Consider the following 15836-nt stretch of genomic DNA (forward strand, 5'->3'; position numbering starts at 1 on the left):
GAAGGAATTCTCTTCGCTGTATTTATATTTACTACACTTTAGAAACAGGCAGGACAGGTGTTTGTCCTTTCATTTGTTTCCCATTTAAGCCTCTTCCAGATACCAATTATATGACTAATTGATTATCCAGAGAGGAACTTCATCATTTCCTGTTTAGGTAATTGCTCTCAAAAGCAATGAAAATTACACCAGGCAACAATCTATTAACCCAGCCAGCCCCCAGCAATTTACACTTGTGATGTGTTTTGTGTTGCACCGATTTCTAGGTGATGTAAAAGCCATGTGTAGTACAGCAGTGATCATTCTGTAGGGGGGGTTTTGGTCATGTCCCATGGCTAAAATCCCTGTAACTTTAATTCTAGTGATTTCTTCTGACAGTAAATTCTTTACCTATAGACCTACAGGTCTGTGCTTTTTCTATTTCATCCCTAATCCAGAGGTGTTTGCAGAATGTTGCCCATCTCACAAGATTTTCCACTGTGGTATCAGGTTGGCAGGAGCTGCTTCCGTGTGATAGGATTGAAACTGTCTTTTCAGAATGAAATCAGTCTTTGAAAAAGCCTCCTATCTTTGTGTTTGTTTTGCTCATTGCAAACTAAAACTAATATGGAAACAAATCTTCCTCTGTTGATGTAAGAAATGAAGTGTTTTGCCCATGTTTCCATGGCAACAATCAGACTGCCACAAATGAACATGAAACAGCTCTTAGTTCTGCAGAATTTAACTAGTTTGATATTATTACATTACAAATCATTCACCCTTTGCTTGGGTTCTAAGATGCCTTCCAAGAGCACCAGCATGATTTCTAGACAGTGATTATTACTATCTCCATTTTAAATGCTGAACAAGAGAGGGAAGTACAGAGTGGCTTAACTCATTTATCCCCAGTTACAAAAGAAACAATGATAGAACAAAAAGACCATCTATGGGCATCCCTCCTTCCCCACTGACTAGGACAGTCACTGCCCATGCACTAAGATGCTGAGAATGTCAAGAGCAAAGGGAAGGTTGGGACTTGTTCCATGGCATACCAATTCAAAGAATGCCATCCATGTTGTACTTTATTAATTAAATGTAAAATGAGATCCTACATTTTATACCTAATAGGAGATAATGATTGGAGCTAAATTCTGCTTTATTTATCCTAGCAAATAAGCAAAAGAACTTAATGGAAAAAGTAAAGGGTTTCTCATGTCCAGGGCTGCAATGTCTTACCTAGTTTAACATTTAAATACAAGTATGTGGAGCTACACAAGGTGCCTGGCTGGGAACTGCTGTAACTGTGACAACGTTGACATTCAGTCTGTGGACAAATAAAGCAAACACGGCAGCCTTTCAGAGAATTCATATCCAGAATGTTTAATGTTTGCCTGGCTCTCCATAGTACTGTGTTAGAAAAGAACTTTAGGTTTCCATACTGAAATACTGATTCATAAAAACAGTCATTTGGTCCTTATTTTTCCTATTTGCTGATGGAAGCCATAATAACAGGGATGCACTTTTGCTTCTGCGTTACCTCTAAAAACTAAGCATGAAGAGATCTGTTTGTTGTTCACATTTTCAAAGGAGATTTAATGGCATAAAATATCTGTTGAGGAATAATCAAATTTGATTGGTAAGAGATTTTTCTCAATGAAAAATACAGGGGAGTTCTATAGTGTTTCAATTTTTTGCTCAGCTCACAGTATTACACTTGATTATAGTTTTTAATCAAAGTTGGAAAAGGGATCACTATCTCACAAACTGATATCAGAATTAAATAGCTGTAATTCTTTTCCCATTATATGATTGCTTCAGTTAAAGTGTAAATCACAACAGCTTCAGAATTAATACAGAAGTGTTTCATGACATACAATGTGACTTCTCCCCAGGCAAATCAAAGTAGGTGTTTGTATTAATCTGAAATAGGAAAGCTGTATCTTTAATTATACATGAATAATCTAAAATATTATATTCTGAAGAAGGTATAACCTGCTTTCATTGGCCTTGGAGTGAAATAATTTGTATCAAATGAAATCCCACTAAATGAATGACAATTCACTGCAGTGTAACAGAAAGCAGACCTGGTCTAGGTCAGTTCACAGGCAAAATTATATCTGGCATTTCAAAATCACCACAGGATTGTCAAGTGCAAGCATTCAGAAACCTCAAAGCTATCTGAAATATCATATATACAGATATAAATAATGATACCGAGTCTATTGTATGGCTTTGATATTTTTAAATCTGTCTAGTTTATGTTTTTTATATCTCCCCAGTAGCACTAAGAATAAAATCTTATTGGCTTTTGAAGAGAAAACCAAAGTCCTACTCTGGTATTAGGGTCTAGAGATTTAAGGGAATCAGCCAGTATTGCAGGACTCCAGTTCAATCACAGAGATGGAAAATGCAGGCTAGGCTTCTTACAAAACTGAGATCTGACTGACAGTCATTGCACAAGCAGTTATCAGCTAGCCAGTTGTACCAGTGTGGAGATCCAGGTGCTTTCTCTTTGTTTTCCTCACACTCATTTGCTAGAAAATTGTGATTGAAAGTCTAAGGGAGCAGTTTTCATTCCAGAAGAGGCAGGGGCTGGGCTTGGAGGCACCCAGGAGCAGCAGTGACAAGCTGGTAGGGTGGAGATCATCTGGAGTGAGTATCAGGATGCCTGTTGTCAGAGATGCTTGACTGGGTTGTTACAGGGTTCCTTTGAAAAGGGAGCAGAGACCTGAGGCTGACCAAAGGAAACAGTTTTTAGCTCCTGTTAAGTATCTGTTAAGACAGATACTGCAGAACTGTGTCCTCCCTGCAGGGCAGGAACAAAGGTTTCTTCATTTTCTCATGTTCCACCAAATAAAGATTAGAGCAATCTTTTGAAGCTCTACACTTCTGTCCCAGGGAAGCTTGAGGCTGGGTCACCCCAGGGACCTTGGGGACTCTAAAACAAACTGTAGAGCTGCTGTCATGGAACATATGCCAAAGCCCTGTGAGTCCTGGAAAACTGGGTTATTTTTGTACCATCGCTACTGCCTGGAATTAATAATTGAATGGAACATCTGACCAGAGTCCTGTCTGTGGGTCTTTTAGGTCTGTTTTGCCTTTAGCTTACCGGGATATGCAGAAACATCCCTTGAGGTATGGCACACATGAGCACAAATTATCACATAATGGAAGTGCTTGGAATTGGGAGAAACATCATCACACTGGTGCCAGATTAGACTTTATTGAGCCATGTGAGTGCTCTGTACCTGCATGTTGGTTGAACCTTTGCCTTGCAGGCAGGAGAGTTGTTGGTTAGAAGTGAACCTGGTGCTAGCTGAATAGCAAAGCAAGTACCCAGCTGTGTTCCACAGCTTCTTTTTTCCAGTGGATGTTTGTTTTTCCGGATTCAAAAGAAAATGTTAAAAAGAAAAATGTCTTCCCTAAACATATTCGTGTATATGAGATACTTAAAACCTGCCCCAGTGTAGGGAAGTATTTGAGGTATATTTGCAGTATATTAAGATATAAACCAGAAAGATTCATTGTCAGAAATCAAAACAGGAGCTTTTCTCTTATGACTCCTTAGCAATATAACTTTGGTCTTTTGTGTGTCTCTTTGCTAGTTGCTGGCCAAATACCTACCCTGCTGGTTGTGACGGATTATCACATCCACCAGTAGCAGCACATTTCCTAACTTACATTTGCTATCTTTTTTTGCCTTCACTTATTTTCTCTGCATCAGATTTCTGTATATTTGTCAAAGAAACTCATTTAAATACTCAGGTTCTTATCCTCTGCTTCAAAAAGGAAATGTGTAGAGTCCTTTGAAGCATCTCTTGCCTTGGATGGCCCTTAGCAATGTCAAAAGCAATTATATGTCAGTTGTAAGAAAAGATTTTCTAAAGTGCCTGTAAAAATTAAAATAGATGTTTCTATGCACTATACCAACGGCTTCAGCCACTCAAATGTTAGAGTCCTCCAAAGCAAAACTATACAAGGATACTTCACAGGGATGGAATAAATGCTGACGGTTTGAGATGCTGCTGTTTGACTGCCTTGAGAAATTCCATTTGCTGAAAATAATTCACATCCATGTTTGAAACATTCAGGCTTGGGGTAATTAATTTTCAGCTGAATTGATTTCTGTATGCAAATTGCTCGGAGTAATTATGCAGTGAGGAAGCATGCGAGAGAGAAAGAGACTTAGATATCTGAGCTTGCTAATCGAAGATATGTTCTCCCCTAGACTTGGGGGAGGGCTAACACCAACTTTCTCCCTAATGAAGCAGAATGATTTCTGGCGAGATTTGCAGAAGCAGAATAAAACCCATTGGTAATTATTTGCAATTTATACAGGGCAGGGGGTGTAATCTGTTATTAAATAACATTTTCTAAACCCAGAATTAACAATCTCAGCTCTGAGAAGAAATGTGACACTCGGCTCCGATGAACAACATGGTCTCAGCCACTCAGCATGACGTGAAGTAAGAAAATCTGGGGGAAGAGTGTAGGCAGAAACCATCTGAAGTCATTCACAAGCTCACTTATGTGTCTTGTTCATACAAGGGCAATCGGGTAGTCCTGTTGCACTCAGATTAAGCTGTGCTAGCAGTCTAAACTCAGCACATGGATCGGTTGGAGTTTATCACTGCAGTATTAGAAACTATCATGTTTTCACAGAGAAGCAGAGCAAAGTTCACCTGAGTGCTCTTTAAGGTAATATGCATGGCCATGTTCACCATAAGAAAAGCAAAGCATAAATTACCTACTTTAAAGCTGAGTAGAAGCTCTAATTCTGGAGGGAGGTCTATGCTTTACTTTAAACAAGTGAAATTTTGAAGCCAAAACTGTTTTTAGCTATTGTGTGTTGAAAACATCCCCTTTCCTAGCAAAAAATCAAGGTCCGTGTTAGTAGAGGTTTTTATTAATACATGTTTAAGCTGGCTGTATGGCTTCTTGCACGTTTGCTATGCAACAGTTTTTAAAGCAGCATATAGCAAAATTCCTCCAAGTCGACCTCTCTGCTTTGATCACACTTTCTCTTTGGCTGTCACCACGCTGCAAATGGAGACAAGATGCTAATTCGAAGCATCACCTCTTAGATGAGCTGCCTTTTGAGTTTCACGCTGAATGGGGAGGAAGCCAAGCGAGGAGTCAGCCTTTGGCCCTTACCTGCCCAGGCCAGCTCAGTCCACAGCTTTCTCACTCCTGTGCCCTAGCTGATGCCTTGTACAGTCAGGAGCTGTGCTTTCCTTCTCATGCTTGCCTGTGGTGTATTGCTGGAATCAAGTAATACATAATAATATTAAACAGCACACCTATAACGTAATGCATCATTAAATTGAGAGCCTTTGGTTTATTATCAGTCTCTTTTGTCTTAAAATACACACTAGGATCTCTGCATTAAAGTCAGCAGGTCCTGTTTTCCGCTTCATCATACCTTTGTCAACAGATGTTTTTCTTTTCTCATATAGTCAGAACAGTTCCAAGGGGATTGCATGAAAGCAACTGCTCCTGACATTTCATTATGCAGAAGTATTTTGTCAGTGAGTGATCATAGTGCTTGTTGTCAGGCAATTTTGAAAACAACCCCCCCAATATTTACATAATGCCATTTTTCTGGATTGTGTAGTTTGTTTCAGCTCCACTAAGCAGCTGGGAGTTGGAAATTACTCTTTTCCCCCAAACAAATGGTCATAAAACCAGAATCAAGCTCATAAATCTTGTTGTGAACTAGTTGTACAGTTTCTGCAGGATTACACATCCATTGCTGCAAGACATTGAAAGTACTTATTTGTTATCACCCTTTTAAAGTCAAATGTGTGAAAAATAAATGTACTCCATTATGATTAACACAATGACCCACAACTGCAGCGTATGGAGCTACAGCCTTACAAAGCAAGTTCTCCCTGTACTGCCATTGTCTGAACAAAGGGGTTTCCTGCAAGTCGTAAGTCTTCTTTTATTGTGGTAATATATTAAAAACATGAAATGTAATAGAAAAGTATCTCAAACACTGGTGTTAGGTCTTTGTCCAACACTGATTTATATTGTGAACTCACAGTCTCTGGTGAATGGGAGGGGAGAGGAAAGTAGGTTCAGTTCATGAGCAGAAGTTCTCTGATGGTCTTTATGGAGCTGGGAGAGAAAGGGTTTTGGGATACTGCTGGTGTTTGTAATACTTTGGGGATTAGAAAGAGATGACAGCATAGCAAGAGGAGGTTGCTAATGGTCTGATGCAATCACTGGTGTTTATTTTCCAATTACTCTGGTATCTCTGTATGTTAACCACAGAAGATTCAAAGCTTTAAGAGGGAATTTAGGTTGCTATGCATAATAAAAACTTGGCAAAAAAAGGGATGCAAATCCTTAGTCTCTCAGTGGCAGGAATTCGGATTCCACACCTCTATTTTTACAAATGGATCCAGCACAGGTTTTGGGTCACTGCCTACATCTGAAAGCCTTTCCCCTCTGCAGTGCAATCAGCTAACCTATGAGTACAGTTTTCCTACAGAAATGTTGTGGCCAATGAAGCAGAAACTTGAGTCCATCTAAACACTTCTTCACTTGTGCTCTGCCAGACAGGAAGAGACTTCACAGCTCAGAGTGCCAGGACAGTAGGCCTTGAAACAAGTGTCATCAACAGAAACATGAAGGTGTGCAGTGAGGAAGAGTGAGGCTTTTGAGCTGAGATAAAAAGCCAGAGATTCTAAGCTTTCCCAGGGTAAAAAGCTTCTGAAAGTGATTATACTGAGAGATGTGCAGTACTGCATTTCCCTGTGCTTCAGCCAGCTGTCTCCTGGGATGGGTATTTCCCTTGGATACCAATTGTGCAGAGATTTGATCAACATGGGAAAAGCTGAGGACAAGACAATATGAAGGCTGGACTCACAAAAAGATAGTGACTCAAGTGGGGTTTCATGAAAGAATTTATTTTCATGTGAAACCTTTAATTTTAACACTGGCTGGACATATGTCCCCTCCAAAAGTTTTGAACCAGTCCTCAGCTACTGCCAGGTCAGATTAACCAACCATATCAATTTCACCTTTCACAGTCTAAAGAAAAAGTGGAATATTAACCATAGCACATATTAAAGCCAAGCTTAAGGTATTTCTATTACTAATGTGCAGACAGACCCAAGTAACTATCTGCAGACTCTTTGACACAGAAAAAGGATGGCTGCAGTTTTCTTTTCAAGCTGATAGAATAACATCTTTACGATAAAAAACTTAGTGTTTTTTTCTTCCTCACTCCTCCTCTTCCCACTTTCATTTATTTATTTGTACTTTGGCTCTCCCTTGTCAAAGTTTTCAAACTCATTGCTTTAGGACAAAAAGAACTGTGATGACAAATACGGTTGTTGCATTTCATCTTATTCCCAAGGGTCTTTTCTTCTGCTGATGATGAGCATCTGCTCCTAGTCATGTAGAAATCTGATTAACAAAGCAGGATCTTTGATTAGCATATTCCAGAAATTGTTTCTTATTATAAGCTCTCCTTAGGGCCTGTGTTGCTTATCAGGAGAGCAACCTTCCAAACTTACTTAACATCTTGAGGAACTTTGCAGACATAGAAATCCCTATTTTGACCCTTTTATGTTCATATGGATCATGCATTTTGCATAAGTGGGGAAAAAAAACCCTTAAGTAATAATTCACATTGTGGGGGTTTTTGGTGTCTTCTGACATAGCCCACAGTTTTGCTTCAATTTAGTAAACTTCCTTCTACTGGTTTTGAACTGTGTGTAAGGGCTGTTTGTAATGAATAATAAATGATCTTTATAGTGTGTTCCACTTAAAGACCTTCATGAGCTTTTCCACCATGAATGAAATAATTCATCCAGCATGCAAGAAGGGAAAAGCTTTATTTATTGTTATTGCCAGGTAATTCTTTTCAGATTTTAGAAACAAGACACAGCAGTAGAGAGAAGTTGAGGCCTGATTTGAAAGGAATAGTGACTGGAATTTCCAACTGCATCTTTTCCCATTCCTTTGCTTCCAACTGATGACCATTCTACAATAGTTTCCTTTTTCAATACGCAATTTTTTAATTGCAAAATATTTGAAAGTTGGGTCTCTTTTAACAATAATGTATTGTGTGATGCTGTTTCAGAGCACATACTTCAGAAATGCATGCATTTTTATTGCCTTAGAAGATTTAAGGAATTCCTGAAGTGGATACAGTTCTTTAACGCTAAGTATTGAAACTGTGCAAGATGTCCCCTAGACCATGTGGGCCTAAATCTTGCTTCTCTTATTCACGACAAAATCATATTGACCTTCAAGGCTAAACCCATATTCCCACTAACTCTGGCTGACAGAAAACTATGAGCACAAGGCCAGAGAGCACTCACCAGCAGCCCAGCAATGTTGGCAGCTATTAGCCCTGGGCTGCTAGCCAGTTTGCACAATGGTTTCTGTTGATGCAGCATTTCACATCAAGGATGTGTCACCAGCAAAAGCAGACAATGTGCATGTGCTGCAGTAAAAGAGCAAAGCCAGCTGCAGGCGAGCAAAACTTCTGGTCATTGAATATTTTCATGTGGATATGACCTTTGAATCTCATCAGCCCCCTCAACCAATGCTCTGGTGACCCTTCACGCTCCAAGTAGTGCTCACTCATCAAAGGCTTTGCAGAAGGAGGGTATCTCGCTCTGGTCTGCATTTTAAGAATAGGTCAGGAAACTGTGGCTTACCATTTAAATCCCTGTCATATATCTGCCTCAGTCTCCAATAAGAGCAAAGTAAAAGGATTAAGTAGATCTTACCTTGTGTGTTCTGGGAAGGTAAAGAGAAAGGGATGGGCTGTGTCTCCTGCCTGTTAGTCTTGTCTTGGAAAAGACACCAAAAGGCAACAGCCTTTTGTCTTTTCAGTGGGGCAGACCCTGGCCCCTCAGACAGTGCCTATATATTGTCCTAATAGCAACTCATGGGATGCTGATGTCTTCTTGTTTATGGTGAACGAAACACATGGTCTCCCTTTTCCATCAGTTTTAATGGCTTTAAAAAGAAAAGCTTTTAACTCTTTTGTTTTGTTTTTATGATTTCCCCATGTCTTGCACCAAGGCATTCCACTAAATACATATGCACTACTGAAGCTCAATTGCCCATCACAAATGTGTAATGGGTGTTAATATGGTGAGAACTTGTAGCTATGGCTGTTCAAACCAACACGGAACAGCTGCAGCACTTAAGCACAGCAGGAAAACAGAAGAATCCTCTGCTTGATGAAAGGACATTTGCTGTCATATAAAGAGATTTGGTACATAGTGAAGTGAAGCTTCTTGTACTTCAGAGAGTGTCCTTTGAAAGTTTCTCTAATGGTTCTGTAAAACCGGGAAACTCAGTTATGGTAATGTGCAATAACAGCTTCATACAGTCCCCAAAACCAAACTAAGAGTTGCTCATTTCCAAGAGTGGCCCATTATGTGGGGAGGGAGAGAAGAGGTAAAATGTGATTTGAGGATACATTGTAGAGGAACAGAAAGTCAAATCCATACAAAATAATGCCCCAAAAAAGCTATCTAAAAATCAGTTCTTAAACAAAGATGAAATTTCTCTGTATGGCTGTGAGGCAGATTTTAGCAAGAGGATTGCTAAAGGGATATGTTCAGGAGGAAGGTTCATGGGATCTTTCCTAATCAAAACTGTAAAGAGGGTACCAGAGGGTAAGCCCTAGTATCCTGCACTTTCCAATGCAGGGTTGCATGTCAGTTATTAGATAGCTTCTAAAATACTAGTCCTTTTGTTACTTGTGATTGTGTTTTATGCCACTATAACTTTTTTAGGAAATGAACTGCATGATTATTATACCAGAACTTTATCCCAAAGTATCATATCTAATACTAATGTGAATGCCAAGTTATACTCAAATCACTGTTCAATAATCAGTCTTTAAGCTCTCAATCTCTGTTTAGCATGCAGTCTGAAAACAACAGCATATACTATAAAATGGCAAAGCATTTATTCACTCAGCAGTGGGAGTGTTCATTCTAACCAGTTGTCATCTGCCAAGCAAGAGATAACTTTATATACATTTCTCACTTTCTTTTTTAATGTATCTTTTTTTTTATAGCCCTTGATCCATCTAAAGATCCATGTTTGAAGGTGAAGTGCAGCCCACATAAAGTGTGTGTCACTCATGACTATGAAACTGCTATTTGTGTAAGCCGCAAGCAGCTGGTACACAGGTAAGGGAACTTCATGTTGTCGAGGTTTTTGTACGATGGTGAAAAGAAATTAAACGAGAAAACTCCAAAATGAACATTAAAAACTATAATTTAAAACATTACTTTGAAGTTATTGTTATTTATAATGGAGGTTATTCCAAAAAGATTAATTAGAATATGGTACACCATGTAGTGTGGAGAGCAGAATGCTCCTTCAGTTCTGGGAGTGGTTTTCTCCTCCCAGAGCGCAGTAACTGTGCAGATTTTAAAGTCTGAAAACCTGGAATATGAAACATTATGAAATATGAGACATCTACAGTTGCAATAACTTAATTAGAAGCAATTAAAAAGAGATTATTAAAGATGGGGGGTTTTTTTATATATCAAACATCTGCTTGAATTTGGTGAAGAAGTGAAAAATGTTGGTGGAACATTGTGGAGCAGCTCCCTGAGGAGTCACGTAATTATAGAAAGCTCCAGATCTGATTACTGAATGACTGAATTAAGAGCAAATGAAATAGCTAATGTGTCAAAAGCATTAGCAAAGATGTCCAAATCAAACCACAGAACTTCACTGAGAGAAGCTGCAAAAAAACAACGGAAAGCCTACTGGGCATAGGTTGAAATATGCTACAAACAATGAAGAATCAAGAGATTTATAAACAAATTTAGAGAAAACAAGCTAACATTGCCCAATTTTGGAAGCAGAGCAAGTAGAACTAGTAAGGAAAGTGGTCTGGAGTATCTCCAGAGTCTCTGTGAGTCAAGATCCAGAACAAAATCAAGGTTTGGCATGGTTTAGTGTGAGGTGTCCCTGCCCATGGCAGGGGGGTTGGAACTGGGTGATCTTAGGGTCCTTTCCAACCCTGACTATTCTCTGATTCTATTCTATGAAATAAGCCTCTCCACTTACCTATAGATGTCAAATAAAGCCTGTACTGCTGTAATGGGCATCTCTGAGTGGTTGGTCTGTGCTTTAAGAAAAACATGTTGTCTTGCTTTCATTACATTTGAGTGATAAATCTGGGGACTTGTCTCCAGTTTCCTATCCTATTCTGTAGGGAAGCAAAAATTTGTCTGTAAAAACTCAGATCCCTAAATGTCATTAGCAGCTGAGATTGTAGTTCCACAACTGTTTAAGCCAAACTGAATTCATGATGATCTGATTCCCACATACTTAGTGCTACATCTCATCTCACTGGTACCTGGCTGAGGAAGCCAGTGCAGTAAAGAAAATACTGTCTTTGATTTATAGTACAAAGTTAATGGTGTAATGTGCATGAGGCAGTATGTTTAATCTTTGGTTTTCAATATGGAATGAACCCTGGAAGGATGTTAGGAGTATGGCTATGTGCAGTCTTACATTCTAATGACATTTTTGGCATTATATAGCTTACATTTTCTGGTTAAGATGGATTTAAAGCAGTTGCATTATATAGTAGTCGTTATGATATATAGCCATAGATGTTGAGCCAAATGCTTTCTGAGCTATTTCCAATATTTAATGCCCCCAAAATGGTCAAAGTGGTACAGAGTAATGGTATAAAGGAGGAGCTGAATCTCCTTTTTTTCCAGAAACCAGGCTGTGTTTCATGTGATCTCTCTACGATCCCTCCGCTGCCTGCAGCTATTTCTGCTAACCTTTGAGCAGCACAGTGACTATGGAGATGAAAAGTATTGAAAACTTACTTTGAAAAGTCTCCAAAACAGTTTCCAGCAAGTTTTGTACTGCTGAAAGAAACGCTGCTGCTGTGGGATAGTGGCACATATATCCCCAAAGTGGTTTTATTCTCACAATACCCAGCTACCCTTGCCTCAGAGGGTGGACATGGCAATGAGGAAAGTAACCAGGCCAAATCCTCTGCTGCTTTGAATCAGTGGAGTGACACCACTAATGGTTTTCATCTTTAGTCCCGCAACATTCTGTTCCTTTTTCTGGGCCTGACCTGAATACTGCTGTGTATCTGACTCCACTCATATTTAAGGCTGTGTTAATCAGGAGTAAAATGCATTGCAAGAGGTGGAGCTGCACCTATTTAAAACCAGTGAAAGCCTGGATATATTAGTGTGGGCATATGGGTACTAAGAACCATCAAAGAACACAGCACCATTGCGATTGCTTTGCACATCCACAGTGCTTTTGGGTATGCTCAGAAGGATTTTTCATTTCATGCATCATTATCAACTTGCTGTAGTGGCTTTATAAAGCATGTAGGCTCAGCAAAAAGTAATCTGGAGAGCAACATCTTGTGTTATTGCTGAGGCTTCCAGACAGAGTTACGCTGATTTGCAGCACCTGATTACCTGGCCCACTGAATTGCTGCAGCACAAGGAAGCTGGATTTTTCCAGGCATAGTGTAGCTAACTTTGAAGTCACCAGTGACAATGCAATGCCGTTCCTGTTTTGTATCCTTTGTGCTGGGATATGCACTTTTTAAACCACTGCAGGAATACAATAACAGCGTATGAAATTGAGTTAAATGGAAGCTTGTTATTTTAGATTTACTCAAACCCTGGCTCCATGATGGCTAACCCAGCCTCTAAGGCTTTCAGTTTCATGCCTTTAGAGTAGACTTTCACATCTGGCAGCATGGCTGTCACATATTTCAGAGTGCAGTGGCTTTGATCCTGCCCGTGATGGACTTGCTGGGTGCTGCGTGTGGGATCCCCTGACAGGGCACTGGGATGGGCTCATGGGAGAGCAGCTTACAGTGTTGGTGGGTTTGGTCCTGGGTTATCTCAGGGGTGCCGAAGGAGCCTTCTGGAAGTCCCATACCCCAGGGGCAGCCTGGTCAGTCCCCTCCTTCCCTCTTCTTCCTCCCTTCCCCTGTCACTTGGTGAGCAGTGCTGGTCTTGAAGATAAGGGAGAAGATGTCCAAGAGGTGTTTCAGACAGAAACCCCTGGCCTGCGACAGGGTTGATGATCCTTAAGGTCCTTTCCAGCTCCAACCATTCTATGATTCTGTAATAGCGTTTTGTCAGGACATCCTCTAAGGTGTTTCCAGTACAAATTAGACAGGGCATTAAGAGAAAAGGCAAGACTGAGCACTGATTGAAGAGTATGAAAAAGATAAATTTCAAAGTACCTTCTTATATGCTTAATAGTCCTTGGACTAACGATAAAGCCTCACAGAATATTTTGTATGGATTAAAAGCCCTTTCAGTTTGAACATGATCTATGAGGAAAAGTCATTATTAGTTCAGTTTTGCCTGAAATGCAGTAGTTAATCTCTCACAGATTTCTCATCCATTTGCAGTCCTGTAAAGCTTGATGCCATTTGTCTCTGCTGGTGTTGCGAGTGCAGCTGATGGAAGGAAAGATGTCACTCCTGGGCTTTTTTGAAAAGAACAGAATGAGAAAAGAGGATTGATGAAAAATATAATGGGCTTATTAACATGTCCAGGGTTGCCAGCTTTGTTCAGTCCGTTTAACTGGCAATCACCAATTAGTTCATCACTGCAGCCTATGTCACTCCTAAAGGTAATCAAGCAACGTCGCTGCTTCTCTGCTGTGACTTAGAAATCCAGCTATTTACTCGGTATTTCTTCATTACTGTTGCTGCTGACACAAGAGGCCACTACTGAGTTCCTCGTGAATTTTTTTAAGATCTGGACATGTTCCCAGATAAAACATCTGTTCTTCTAAATTACCTATCAAAAGCTTGGGCTGACCAATGTGGCAGTGATGGCATCTACACTTAGCCGCAATGAACAGACAAATCTCCCTCTCTTCCTCTACAAACCCTGCAGTTGACACACCATTTCTGGTTAGGAAGGACCCTGTTTAAAATAAGTTCAGTAAAACGCCCCCATATGTGAAACTGAGCGTTTTCACACCATTGCTATTCTATGTGCTATTTGTGTGTTTTATATTGTATCCAAAAGGGAATTCACTAATGAGAAAAATTAATAATTGCAAGAATGCCAGTGACCCATCTGCTTTCAAGAAGTGCTTGGGACCTTTATAGTGCAGTCTTTGACTGCATCAAATGCACTTTTAGGGATTTACTGGAAAGTTGTGCACAGAAGCAAGGATTTTAAACACTGTTATTCCTCAGTGTCTATGCACTGGATCAACAGCTACCTTTTAAAATGCACTGAACATAGGGTCTATAAACCCTAACCCTGTTGTTTTGCTATCCTCTGACTCATACATATCTGTGTTTTCTCCTGCTTGCTTTGCTAAATGCTAATGAAGGCTGGCACAACACCAAAGGTTCCTCTGGGGGAACATCTTCTTGTGCTGAAAACATGACTCCCACATTCTCAGTGGCCTGAAAGATGTGAGGGAGGGCTTGATTTTAAGCTCATGATGCTTAATTCTGCATGATTTATATGGTAATGTTTATTAGAACCTGAATATGTGAACAATCTGCATGAGCTGTTGTATAGAACTAAACCTGGGAGATGATTAATTTTCTCTGGATCTACTAATAACATCTGCTTGCTCCCCAATTAGCCTTGCTGTGTTCATAGCTTTTTCCTAGTCTCTTGTTCATTTTCATGCTGATTCAAAAAAATAATGGTTGTTCATTTGTGCCTTAAGTACAACTCAGGAAAAAAAACCATATCCCAGAGGGATCTTTACAAAATAACATTGTTCAGCTTCCTGGTGGTTTATTTATCAGTGTTAATTGTGCGCGTTTCACTTGTACATGTTTTCTTGAAAGGACTACCACAAGCAGAAGACAGAAGAACCCAGACAATAATAGGACAAGACCACTGTGTAGTTTATTCATTCCTTTACTTTCTCCATGGAGGCCATCCAACTAGTGTTTCTAGTAAGCTTTTATTACTTCCCTCCTTTCTGCAAATCCCTACTTTTCTTTCAGTTTGGGCTAAAATGAAGAGGGAAGGGATGCGCCTTCCTAATAGGGTGATTTCTCCCCTGTTTCACTGGTCTTGTTGCTTTTCTGTAAGCTGGCGGATGCAAAACAGTCAAAATTATGCAGAAAAATTGGAAAATCTATTGTAAAAATACTGTTTTTTCAATTATTATTTAATCTTAGCTGAGGAAACATGCAGTTATTTTCAACAGTGCTGCAGTGGAACACAGTTTGTTCATCCATCGTGGGCAGGCAGCATGTCAAAGTATGTTCTGGGACACTGAGTCCTTCATGGAGTAACAGGCCTCTGTAACTTTAATGGTGAGATGTGGGACTCAGCTCAATAATTTAGGATAATGCGGTTCTATAATAAAATTGTTATGAAGATTAAATTGTGAATGTGCGCACTGGATGCAGAGAACGTAAAATCATTTTTCACATCCGTGGACTTTTTCACAAGTTCTGGGATGAATTCCATGGTTAAAAGTTAATTTTTACTACAGGTTTCTTTAGGGGAACCAAAGGAATTCTTCTGTTTATTACCATTTCAGAATTAAGGGAAGAAAACTGCCCAGTTCACAGCAAAAAGAAAATCTTTTTACTTTTATTATAGAAAAAAAATAAAACCATGTCTAATGCGTTGGATCTTTTTTCCAGATAATAATACAACAGTATTTACTTCACTCTGCAAAGTGTGTTTTGGAGTCACTAAATCTGGGGATTCCCTAGTAAAAAGAATGGTTTAATGCAAAACATTTCATCCACCTCGAATGCCGAGCATTGATTTCTGTTAGCTGCTGGCACAGATTTTTGCTTCTGAAGAAGGAGCATTGAAATATTTGATTAAACACAACAAAACAACAGGTGGCATTAGGGGGTT

The 15836-nt window shown here is 39.6% G+C and overlaps 1 protein-coding gene across 1 annotated transcript in view; it reads left to right on the forward strand.

Annotated features, from left to right (window-relative positions):
• The window catches only part of SPOCK1 (SPARC (osteonectin), cwcv and kazal like domains proteoglycan 1), a gene marked incomplete at both ends in the record, with an annotated part of 284542 nt that overhangs the window by 156070 nt on the left and 112636 nt on the right, over positions 1–15836 (forward strand). Inside the window, one exon of the mRNA XM_080627170.1 lies at positions 10037–10151. Coding sequence (XP_080483296.1) covers positions 10037–10151 — 115 coding nt within the window. The remainder of the gene's footprint in view (positions 1–10036; positions 10152–15836) is intronic.

The sequence above is a fragment of the Psittacula echo genome (genome assembly GCF_963264785.1).
Source record: "Psittacula echo genome assembly, chromosome: 11".
Lineage (NCBI taxonomy): Eukaryota > Metazoa > Chordata > Aves > Psittaciformes > Psittacidae > Psittacula > Psittacula echo.